This window comes from Balaenoptera acutorostrata, chromosome 3 (assembly GCF_949987535.1).
Source record: "Balaenoptera acutorostrata chromosome 3, mBalAcu1.1, whole genome shotgun sequence".
NCBI classification, from domain to species: domain Eukaryota; kingdom Metazoa; phylum Chordata; class Mammalia; order Artiodactyla; family Balaenopteridae; genus Balaenoptera; species Balaenoptera acutorostrata.
Window position 1 is genome coordinate 13,267,225 of NC_080066.1, and position 12,774 is coordinate 13,279,998.

Below are 12,774 nucleotides of genomic sequence, written 5' to 3' on the forward strand. Positions count from 1 at the left end.
AGATCTTGGGTGGACCTGAGATGCTGTGTTCTTCACGTGCTCCCGGGTGATGCTGACGAAGCCCCTGTAAGTGGCAGCACAGGACCAGCTTTCCAGAGCAGGAGAAACGTTCCGAGTCTGCTCTTTGGCTTTTTTGTTCTCTTTGGAGGAGAGGCCAGTCGAAATGTGAAAAACACATTAAAGTTTTAAGCCCTATAAGCGCCTGGAACTATGAGATTCAGGGCAACTCCCAGCAGAGCCTCTGTGCCTTCAGAAGCTGCACATACTTTCCTTGCTTCTCTCTTAGTAAAGTCTGGAAGGCGCTGCCACCTCCAGGGTCCCTGTGGCCTGGGGAGCGCCCCTTCCAGTTCCACTCTGCAGACACTTTGCAGATGGGGGCATCACCGCCTGTTCCCAGCGTCCCAGCCGTCGTTCCCCAGGTTTCCAGCTGCGCGGCCCACTCATCAGCACGTGTTTCCTGCAGCACGTTATCTCCAGTTTCTGGAATTCCCGTTGTTCTTTTTTCTTCATATATCGCCTGTCTCCCCGCCTCTCTCCAACATCTACGGATTTGGCATTTTCATTCTAGCCTCCACGGCACTTCACTTTCCTTTCCCGTTTTCCGTCTCCAAACATCTCTGCTCAGTTTGGGGTAAATTTCTCAACTGTGTCACCCACTCCTAATTCTCTATTCAGCTGTTCTAATCTGTTGCCTCCCCGTCCAATGGTATTTTATTTCAAAGATCATATTTTTCCTTCTAGAAGTTCCATTTAAAAAAATCCACCAGTGCACTCCTGATCGTTTTTCATTATATATGCTCATTTCTGAACTTGCATCCTTTTATTTCTTCAAACGCTTTATGCCTAACTCTTCAAGTTCTCTTTCCGGTAGTGCTAAGCTCTGCCGTCCCTGGAGGTCCTGCATTTGTTGCCTCTTGTGTCTGCTGCTCAGGAGTGACTGGCCCGAGCAGAAAGCCCACAGCATGTGGAGTCAGGATACCGATTGGGGATGGAAGCCAGTGCAGGAAGAGGAAGGGGGGAGGACTGGACAGAGGGGAGGGCAGGCTGCCAGGCAGGCCCCCCCAGGACACCGCCAACTTGGGGGGGCCCTTTGGGGTCCTCTACCCACATGCTGCCATGTTGGGTCAAAGGGACAGGAAGGCAGGCCCAGAAGGAGCTGCCAACCAAAGGCTGCCGACTGCGCTCCAGAGCCGGGCAGCCAGGCCTCCCAGAGCGCGTAGCGCCGGGATGCTCGGGGCAGTCCGTCTGCATTTCAGTTGTAACCGCTGAGTCAACTCCATCTGTACTTACAGTAAGGTGAGTTTTTTTGCTTTGGTTTTTTTTTTGGTCTTTTTGGCCACACTGCACGGCTTGTAGGACCTTAGTTCCCCGACCAGGGATTGAACCTGGGCCCTTGGCAGTGAGAGCTCAGAGTCCTAACCACTGGACTGCCAGAGAAGTCCCTGATAAGGTGTTTTTTACAAAGTCACTTCATCTTTAATGGTGATGTTATGTATGGGTCTTTAGAACAGCATAACAAACAGAGTTAGGAACACCAATGTTTGCATTCAGGTATATTCTGCAATATCTCAGTACTAAGAATGTTTGTAAATACTGAAGAGGAATGTTTATTCCTTTTAAGCCTGCTTTTTATTAAGTTTAAGAAAAGCAGTAAAATTTTATACTTACATTAGCTTAAATGGAGTCATCCTTACATTCTTTTATGACTTAAAACTATTTGAAACCAAAAGATATTATATTAACGGACACAGACCATTATCCCAAAATTCAAGGAATTTTGAACGATAATTCAAAATATTCAAGGAATGTTTGGATTATTTATTTATTTGGTCCTTTTAAAGCAAACCAATCCTTAATTTCAGGCTGGCTTCTTTCTTTTCTTTCTGTCTTTTCTTTCTTTCTTCCTTCCTTCCTTTTTTTCCTCTTTCCTTTTTCTCTCCTTCCCTCCTTCTTTCTTTCTCTCCCCCCCACCCTTATGAAAAGAATGTTGTTGGAACGATCTATAAACATAGGCAGAGGCACAATAAGGATGACAGATAATTTAACCTTTCAGAAACATTAACTGAAGCAAGACTTTACATTGAAGTATTAATTTGATGCTATATTAAATTGTCACTTCAAGCCTCTAAAAAAAAAATGAGTGAAACATGATAATAACAGCAATTTCCAAGAGCTGGAGCCCAGGTTCACACTATCATGCGGAGATATAAATATTTATCCGTTCCAGTACATCACTTAGAATCCTCTCTGCTGAAACCTTCAGTCAGCTGTGAATCTTTTAATGGCATTTCATTTTGCATGAGAAGAAGCAACAAATCAGGGATTCATAATACTTGTTATTCTTGTTGAGCACCCAAGAGCAAAGGAAACCGAGATCTTGTGGCTATTGCATTTTATGTTTTTAAAATTCCTATTTCACCACGTCAGTTTGTCATTACATTACAGTTCTGACAAGCTGTTATACAGGAAAAAGCTCTAAGGGAGACTAATGAAGAGATAAAATTTGCCTTTACTGGTGACACCATGGAGTTTTGTACAAGAAGATATTTTTTTAAAAGAAGACAGGAAAAAGTGAAAACTGTTATTGGTTACAGATGAACATTGCCAGCAAATACAAGTGTCTGAGAAGCACTCTTGGAAAAAACAGAAGCTACCGCAGGATAAATGACAACACAAGGTGACACGAGGCATCCGGCTGTGAAAATGCAAAAGTGAAAAATACTTAATAAAAAACAATATTATTAAAATGCAAATGTAGATAATGTGAGTTTAACACTGAGAATATGGACGCTGATCCCAAGAATACTTGTGATGGTTTTAGCTCCATACAGTAAGTGTAAGAAGAATTGATGACCATCAAGATCACTTGTTAAAAATTTGGGACTAACTATTCCAGGCCTTATTCAGATGGAAGCTCAGTGTCGTCGCTGAATTGCAGGCATCTGAAAGCTGCCAGCTCGTGTGCCAGACAAGACTTTCCCTGTTTGATGTGAGAGAAGGTGACCTAGAGAGCCTGGAGGGGTGGAAATAACGGGCCAGCTTTGGGCCGCAGATGGGAAGGCCTCTGGGAAAGGACCGAATCTAAGGAGCCGCTGAAAGGAAGGCTCTGCAGACTCGTACATACACAGCTGGGGCTCTCATAACAGTCATCCCTCTGGCAGATGTGCGCTCTTAATTCCTGATCCACACGTGGAGGACCAGCCTTGCCAAGTGTTTGGTCCACTTGTGACCTCTTATCTCCCTTGAGACCTCAGAGTGGCAGAGGGCAGAAGTCCACAGACTCATCTGACCTCTAGGAAAGAGTCTACTGGGCGGCACTAGGGCACTGCACCTGTTGAGTCTGTGAATTGAGATTTTAACATGGCAGACAAGGAGCATCTGCGTTACGTCCTTTGCCAGTGAGGCAGGATTGCCTTGCAGATGCATCAGGACCGTGGTTGAAAGTGAAAGAAGTACCTACACTTATTTTATTTTTATTTTATTTCATTTATCTTATTTTATTTTATATTTTTTGGCCACGCCGAGCTGCTTGTGGGATCTTAGTTCCCCGACCAGGGATTGAACCTGCACCCCGGCAGTGGAAGCGCCGAGTCCTGACCTCCGGACCACCAGGGAATTCCCCTACACCTTTTTTAAAGAGTGACCCTCGGGATTAAGTCGCTTTTTCTCCATTCTCATAATTACAAGAATTGGAAATTAAGCATGTAAAAAGGAGGAAGCAAAGATTCATCCTTAGATTGTCTTGTAGTCAAATCAACAATGTTAAAAAGGAATTAATAGATGCTGAGGATGTTTTTAACTATTAAGAAAAGGTTGCTCGTGCCAAAAAACTGATCATGATTCTGTAGTGCCACCAGTACACTCCTTTAAAATAATTTTTGCAGCATTTGTTTACAGGCGGTTTTGTTAATTTGTCAGCGATTAAGCTTTTGAAGGGAAAGTGCTTAGAGTTCTGACCCCAAAAGCAACATGAGTGAGAAATAGAATTTTTTAGTGTTTCTTTTATATTTACAAAAATATTGCCTCACTTTGTAAACAAATACACACACACGCAACATTATTCATTTTTGGAAAGTCTGTTCTGTGGAGATCCCCTGAAATTGGGAGTTCCCCTCCTACCTTTAAATAGAATCCGTTTCTCAGGGAGCATTTGAGGAGCACGTCAGGTGGAAGCCTCGCCTCCCTCGCCCTCTCCTTCCCTACTTCCTTTCCCACCCCTCGCCCCAGGGTCCTGGTTTCATCGGCTCCTGCTTGAATCACCGCTGTCCTTCCAGTGCTGTTTCCCTGATCTTCACACCCTTCACAAAACCCCTGTGCTCTAACTACTAATATTATGCGTCATCTCCAAATGCAGAGACAGACAGAGGTTGAATAATTCCCCAAGGTCACACAGCTAGTGAATGTGGAGCTGGGTCAGGAAGGCTCGAGCAGCGTGGTGTGGCCATGAGTTTACGGTCTCCCTAGATGTGGGATAACGCCCAGCAGCTTGTGGGGTGGGGGAACCCTCACAGATGTGCCCACTGGTGTAGGGGTGTGTGCACAGCATTTCCCGGGTCAGCTGGTGAGGAATCTGAGAGGAATCATATCTGGGCCTGTTTGTGTCAACTCCCACACGCAGTGACTCCTTGTGCAGTGGTGCCCCAGCCGGGGGCTCACAGACCCAGTGAGACATTCCTCCACTGACAGGAAACGGTGTCTTCCCAGTGCCCGCACCCAGAAATTCAGTTCACTGGGAGAGTTTTCTCTTCTGCAAAGTCTGGACGCATAAATGCTTTCTAAACCTTTGCTACCAACCGCTGCTTGTCAATACTGGACTCAAACACGATAGGCTTTCTGTGGTTGTGGTTTTGTACATATTTATAAACTCAGGACTTTTAAGTTTATTAAATCTCTGTTTTTCAAGGTGTTCATCAGAGAGCCTCATAGGTGAGCCTTGCCTTTGAGAACAAGTGCACATAGAAACTTGCTGATGAAGTAGATCAAATTTGATCTTTTTTTTTTTAAACATCTTTATTGAAGTATAATTGCCTTACAATGGTGTGTTAGCTTCTGCTTTATAACAAAGTGAATCAGTTATACACATACAATATGTTCCCATATCTCTTCCCTCTTGCATCTCCCTCCCTCCCACCCTCCCCATCCCACCCCTCTAGGTGGTCACAAAGCACCGAGCTGATCTCCCTGTGCTATGAGGCTGCTTCCCACTAGCTATCTATTTTACATTTGGTAGTGTATATATGTCCATGACACTCTCTTACCCTGTCACATCTCACCCCACCCCCTCCCCATATCCTCAAGTCCATTCTCTAGTAGGTCTGTGTCTTTATTCCCGTCTTGCCACTAGGTTCTTCATGGCCTTTTTTTTTTTTTCCTTAGATTCCGTATATATGTGTTAGCATACTGTATTTGTTTTTCTCTTTCTGACTTACTTCACTCTGTATGACAGACTCTAACTCCATCCACCTCATTACAAATACCTCCATTTCATTTCTTTTTATGGCTGAGTAATATTCCATTTTTTTAACATGGAGTAATTGATTTAATCTTAAAGATAGAGGAGTTGTGGAATGTAATCTGTATGTGTGTTTTCCCCTGGGGGAAGAAAACAGCTTGTCGGTGATTTCCTGTGTAGTAGTCAGGTTTCTTTAACATACTCATCAACGTGGACAGTGGTCAGTATCTGCTCTGTTCCGGGTGCTCTGTGACTCTGTACCAAGATTTTGATCTAAGAGACATCTTCTGCCAGCAGGACTTTTAAAAGATAGGCCATGATGAGAATAATTGAGCAGAATGGCACAAAGGCAGGGGACTTGAACAGCCAAACGGAAACCTGTGGGCCTCCATGTGTTTAAGGCCCATCCAACCATCTCTCTTCAGAGGTACCAGACAACCACTCTTTATTTCTTTCCATCAGATGTGAGAAATCTTCATTTCAGCCAAGAGCTCTTTACCACCTGTTTTGCATTAGCGAAAATCAAGTTAATTTACTGTTTTTTGAAAGGCGAGAAATAGAAAATGTTCCTCTGATCAGACTTCACATTAAGAACAGGTTGGGGGTGAAACTCAGAAAAATCCATCAAACTAAAATATGTAGCTCAATTATGGTCAGTAAGATTTTTTTTAAGGGCAGGAGCATCTTTAAAGTCTTCCAAAACTCTGGGTGGCAAAAATCAAACTCCTCTACTGATGCTGTTCATCTTTTCTTTAATGATAAAAACTAAAGGTTTTTTTAAAAAAAAATCTTAAGATGGTTTAATATTATCAGAGTTGATTATTACAGTATTTACCACTAAGAAGTTTGAAAGGGCATTCTGATTACTTTCGTATTTTTATAAAATGTTCACTGTACAACAGAAAAATTCGAGAATATTTTTTTTGTTTTTTGAAAAAGGAAGAAAGCAGTTACCCTAAATTTCACCATTATCATGGTGACCATTCTTCCAGACACATCTCTGTAAATAGGCACAATAGGTCCAATTTTTACAATTTTGGAATCATGTTACTCATGCTGTTCAGTTATCCTAGAGAGTTCACACACATGTCATGGGCATAAAAGAGCTTTTTTGAAATCTTTCCCCTTCATTTTAAAGAAAGGAAAACCTAACTTTCCTTTGGAAGGTGCAATGGGACCCAGTTTGTAAGGATAGTCTTTTGAGGAGAAGTGTCTCCATCTTGTGGCCTTTTAGAGTATGGTCATTCAAGACTGATAAACTCATGTTGTGTTTTTGCAACTCTCCTTGGAAATGGTGTCAGTTCTGGGACTTGTTCAGTGGATTTGATGAATCCAGCATGGGGCCGGAGAGTGTCCATCTGTCTGTAGAGCGAGGGCAAGCCCTTTTTCACACCGCTGCTCTGGTGGGCAGTTTATTTCTTCAATGACATGAATTTTTTTTTCAATGTCACTTGTAAATATACAAAGTATTCATTTTAATGTGTCCAAAAAAAGAATATTTTTTCATAAATTACTTTTTTTAACTTTATTGAAGTATAGTTAATTTATAATGTTGTATTAATTTCTGCTGTACAGCAAGGTGACTCAGTTATACATATATATATTCTTTTCCACTATGGTTTGTCACAGAATATTGAATCTAGTTCCCTGTGCTATACAGTATGATGTTGTTTATCCATCCTATATATAATAGTTTGCCTCTGCTAAAATCAAATTCCCATTCCTGCCCTCCCTCCCCCTTGGCAACCACAAGTCTTCTCTATAGCTGTGAGTCTGTTTTTGTTTCATAGCTATGTTGATCTATATCGTATTTTAGATTCCATATATAAGTGATATATGGCATTTGTCTTTCTTGTTTACTTACTTCGCTTAGTATGATAATCTCTAGGTCCATCCATGTTGCTGCAAATGGCATTATTCAATTCTTTTTGATGGCTGAGTAATATTCCATTGTATATACATACCACATCTTCTTTATCCATTCCTCTGTGGATGGACATTTAGGTTGTTTCCATGTCTTGGCTATTGTAACTAGTGCTGCTATGAACAGAGGGGTGCATGTATCTTTTCAAAGTATCATTTTTTTCTCAGTATATGCCCAGGAGTGGGATTGCTGGATCATATGGCAACTCTATTTTTAGTTTTTTGAGGAACCTCCATACTATTTTCCATAGTGGCTGCACCAATTTACATTCCCACCAACACAGTAGCAGGGTTCCCTTTTCTCCACACCCTCTCCAGCATTTGTTATTTGTAGACTTTTTAATGGTGGCCATTCTGACTGGTGTGAGGTGATACCTCATTGTAGTTTTGATTTGCATTTTTCTAATAATCAGCGATGCTGAGCATCTTTTCATGTGCCTGTTGGCCATGTGTATTTCTTCTTTGGAGAAGTGTTTTTCAAAAAAACAATTTTCGATTGGGTTGTTGGTTTTTTGCTGTTGTTGAGTTGTATGAGCTGTTTGTATATTTTGGAAATTAAGCCCTTGTCGGTCGCTTCGTTTGCAAATATATTCTCCCATTCTGTAGGTTGTCTTTTCATTTTGTTTATGGTTTCCTTTGCTGTGCAAAAGCTTGTAAGTTTGATTAGGTCCCATTTGTTTATTTTTGTTTTTATTCCTTTTGCTTTGGGAGACCAGTGGGCAATTTAAACATTAGAGTCTCAATAAGAAACAGGAAAACCAGGACTGGAGCCCGACTCTCCCAGCTTCTAACACTGACCTTTCTCCACAATTTCCTTTTTAACCTCGACTTCAACACTGTTAAAGGAGTTGATTTTAGTGGCCAAGTCATGCTGCCTCAACCTCATGAAATCATCGTAAAGGCTTCTAGGGAGGAAGATGGCAGCCCCAGGTAGAGTGTGATTTCACTTTAAAGGAATTACAGAAAGGACCAATCACTTGTCCTCTCACCCTACGCCATTGTATCCAAGTTTTGACTTTACAAATTAGTTTGGAATGTTTGTTAGGGAGAAGATATCTCTCGAGATAGAGTTGAATTTTCTTATCTGTGTCTGCACAGTGGACGCAGACCTGTACTGCTGAAGGCAGTACAAACATGGTCATTTTCTGTAAACAGGACGTTAATAGTTGTAGAAACCATTATCACTTTGTATAAACACCATAGCAGAAGAGTTACACTTTACATCTGAATGAACACCTTTTGACTGGATCATTTCCCCCCCTTTTTTCTTTCTCTCCTATGCAGTATATAGTGGAATGTCATGGGATCACCCTTCTTCCCCAGTTCCTGGGCATGTACCGGCTTAATGTTGATGGAGTTGAAATATATGTGATTGTTACAAGAAATGTGTTCAGCCACCGTTTATCTGTATATAGGAAATATGACTTAAAGGTAAGATTGATTTTTATTAACTTCTATTCATTAAGCTTGGTCATCCACGTTGTATGTAATTGATCATGCTGAGCAGTTAGGAGGCGCCCAGAGCTCAAAGCTGCCAGGAGCGCTCCTTTGTGTTAAGCGAGGACCACTTGTACCTACGAGAGATACCACATCTATTTTATTCAACAAGTATGTATTGAACACCAGCTATGGGCCAGGCACTGCTTTAGGTGCTGGGAATAGTTTGATGAACAAAACAGACCAAACCTGCTCTCAACGAGCTGACATTCTGGCGGGTGAAGACGGATGGTAATAAGTAAAAGGAGTAAGTAAATCATGGAGTATACTAGGAAGTGATCAGTGCCATGGACAGAAGTAAAGACAGGAAGCACGGGGAAGGGATGCGGTTTTGAATAGGGTTTCGCTTCACTGCAGACCTGAAGGAGGTGAGGGATAGGCTGAGGAGCGGGCCTGGAGACAGGCTGTTTCAGAGACCTCAAGTGAGAGGCGGACCACTGGAAATTCTGATTGTGGAGTGAGGGGATCTGACTTCTGGGATCACCGACATAGGCAACGTCCAGGTCAGGAGCAGGCAGACTGTGACCTGCCTCCATGGCACGGCCAACATGGCCATTTTTGTAAATAGTTTTATTGGAATCCCACAATGCCTGTGGTTTGTGTATCGTATGTGGTTGCACTATAACAACAGCAGAGTTGAGTAGTTACCATAGAGACTGTTTTGGACCACAAAGACCGAAACACTACCCCTCTGACCCTTTTCAGAAAAAGTTTTCCAACCTTTGGTCTTCATCAGTGGATCTCGAATTTTTTGATCTCAGACTCCTTCACACCCTTAAAAGAGGACCCCAAAAAGCTTCTGCTTATGTAGGTTATGTCTACTAATACTTACAATATTAGAAATGAGACATCATTGAAAAAAACTTATTTAAAATAGTAAAACCATTACATGTTAGCATATCTTTATGAAAAATATCTTCCAAATCAAAAAGTTTCGTGGAACAGGTAGCATTGTTTTATATCTTTGCAAGTCTAATGTCAGGTTTGGTGAGACAGTTAGAACATCCTGTCTGGTTTGGCTGTCCACCTGTTGCCAAGTTATTTGATTGAAGTGTATGAAGAAAATCAGACCTTACACAAATATGTAGTTGGAAAAGGAGAGGAGGAGTTTTTAATAACTTTTCCGAAATTTGTGGATGTTTTCCTTTGATATCACACCTTAACCTGACAAGTGGTAATTTCTCAAAGCTGAGTTACAGTGTGGAATCTGAAATCCCATCAGTGAACTTTTTAAAATCCGTCAGTCTGTTTGCACGCATTGGTCTGGCTACATCATGCTTTGGTTATTTGGAATGATGGATTCACTGAGTTAGGTGAACTGCTTCCTCAAGGCTATTCATATGTTTTATGACAAACTCTACTAATACCATTTGGTGCCTCTGCTGGCTTTGTGCTAAGCTGCCAACAGTTTTACCCACCATTGTATTTGCAGTATCCATGCAAATATCAAGATGGTGAAATAGGCAAATAGTGTCTCAGAATTATTATAAAGATAGTTTTGACTTTGCAGACCCCTGGGTGCTGACCTATGCTTTGAGAAATGCTAGTCTAAGGGAGGGGGAATGTTCTAGGCTTATCTCCTACCCTGTGGAGTTCAGATGAACTATATAAGCTTCCCAAATACAGCTTTGCTCTGTCCTGCCTCCAAGTCGTAGCTATTTTATAGGTGGAAATCCCAGCCTACAGGGCTACGGGGCTCTTTGGAACCATCTCTCTCATGAGGCCCTTTGCAGTGTTACTTAGCTCACTCTGCTGAGTATTGTAGGTCTTTTCATTGGCCTGACTCTCCCATGTAAGAAGCCAGATGACCTCTGAAGCCGCATGTCCTGGTTTTACTACTTGTTAGCTGTGTGCAAGATGCTGAACCTCTATGAGCCACAGTTTCTTCATCTGTAGAACAGAGATGATCTTACCTCCGCTGCTGTGAGGATTAATGAGATACGTATGTGTCACGTCCAGCATAACGCACGGCATATGGGGAGGAGTGGATGAATGTTCATTGTCTCATCCATTCTACTAATAAGTCCCTTAAAGGCAGTTGTTTTGGTTCTACTTTTTTATCCCCCGGAAATGCTTAAGGTAGTGCCTCTATCTTAAGCATATCCTGCTTGAGCATATCCTGTTCAAGCATATCCTGATGTAAATTACGCTTATAGACTGGATGTTATAGTTTTAACCTTGGATGTCATGATTTCATCACCCTTTTTAGCTTGTAGAATAAACTTTTCTTGCCAGTACTTGCCGTTGTGAGGGAACCTGGGCATCTGGCATCATTTCATGGCTCAAACTCTCAGCCTTGACTGACTTACGTTTCTAATTTTGTTTTAATTTTTAAATTCTGAATGAATTTAAATTTGGATGAGTTTTTCCAGGCTAATGCTCTGCATTTTTACATAGAGACGAAGCTTCAGTGAGAATCAGGAGCAGAGTAAATTATATCCTAGAGGGAAAACACACACAGAGACTAAAAAACTTGGTTAAAGATACAGAGACCCAGGTATTACAAGTATTTAATACTTGAGTATTAAGCCCCCCCTCCCCTTTAAATTTGGGAACATTCTTTGTTAGCAGTCAGTGTATAGAGGAAGATACTATGGCCCGAATTCAAGAATCTGTAAAGGAAAAAACAAACCATTGCAAGTGACAGCTGCTGGGCTCAGCCAGGCAGAGGGCTTTCCTTCACGAACAATTTACACGGTTCATCTTCACTTGCTGGGTCAGCTCTGTGCTCCTCTGACACATCCCCCAGAAGCTTCGAGCATCTTCCCTGGGTTGGCAGCAGGGTCTTTTGGATCCACCAGACCTGGGAATGCTGAGCATGGGGCAGATGGAGAAGTGGCCCCAGGGAGCCCCTGGCCTGGGCTCGGCCCCCTTCCGCAGTGCAAGGAGGCTCCCCATCTGTGAGCACGTTACACACACCCTGACTCATGCCTGAGCTGCTCGAAGGCAAGATGGTCATACAGCAAAAATGTTAAGAGTGGCCAACCTAGAAGCTACTTTAAATTTTCCCAAGTCACATACACATTCTTAATGATTGGCTAATGCAAGTATTCCAGGCCAATAAATATCTACTTAAAAGATAGTCAGGTAAATGGATCGCTCCACTGACCTAGTCATAGTCTGGGCATCCAGTGCTGGGAGGGGAGGGAGAGCAGTCAGTCAGGCTGTGACCCTCCTCCAGCCGTTTACTCAGCAAACAAACACTGGGCGTTGCTGGGTGAGACACCGCGATGGTCACCACGGAGCACAAAGGATAAATGCTCACTGTTGTATTAACAAAGTTAGGAATTCACTGGCCATTTGTTTCCTAATCTTTCTTTTGCATTAAGATCTTCCACAAACAAAGGACAGTTTCTGTTCTTGAACTCTACCCCAAAGCACCCCTGTCGGCATCAGGAGGACTCGGTCATTTCAGACAACACAGAACCGAGGGCATCATTTTGAAAACCAGTGCGGTAGAGTAGAAATTGCTGCGACCAAGAACTGTGTTTTCTTCTACTTTATACCTCTGTGCTCAGCCTAGGTTCTGACACAGAAGCGGTGCAAGGAGACGTGTGTTTGAAGGGACCTCCAAAGTGAAAGGGGCCGGGAAGTACCCACTGGGTCTTAGTCATGGTAAGTGAGGAAGCACATTCGTCAGTAACCCTAAGCCAGGGGAGACGGGCAGTCGGGGCCCAGGGCACGCCCCCACCTAGAGGACGCAGCGTGGGAAAGAGGCCTCTATGCCCCAGTGGTCACTGCGGCCAGCTGACGGCCCACTTCACTTTGCAGACCCTCAAACCAACCATTTGTGGCGATTGATGTTTGACTCCACGTTTAGTAAGTCATTGTTCACGTGATTGTCGGGTTTTCTGATTTCCAGCAGGAGGACAGGAACCAGGGAGAAGAGAGCACAGGTGACA

At 42.7% G+C, this 12,774-nt stretch overlaps 1 protein-coding gene across 1 annotated transcript in view; it reads left to right on the forward strand.

Moving 5' to 3' along the window:
- Positions 1-12,774, forward strand: part of PIP4K2A (phosphatidylinositol-5-phosphate 4-kinase type 2 alpha) — a 177,578-nt gene that overhangs the window by 124,760 nt on the left and 40,044 nt on the right. Inside the window, exon 5 of the mRNA XM_007189879.2 lies at positions 8,660-8,806. Within this exon, the coding sequence (XP_007189941.1) occupies positions 8,660-8,806 (147 nt within the window). The remainder of the gene's footprint in view (positions 1-8,659; positions 8,807-12,774) is intronic.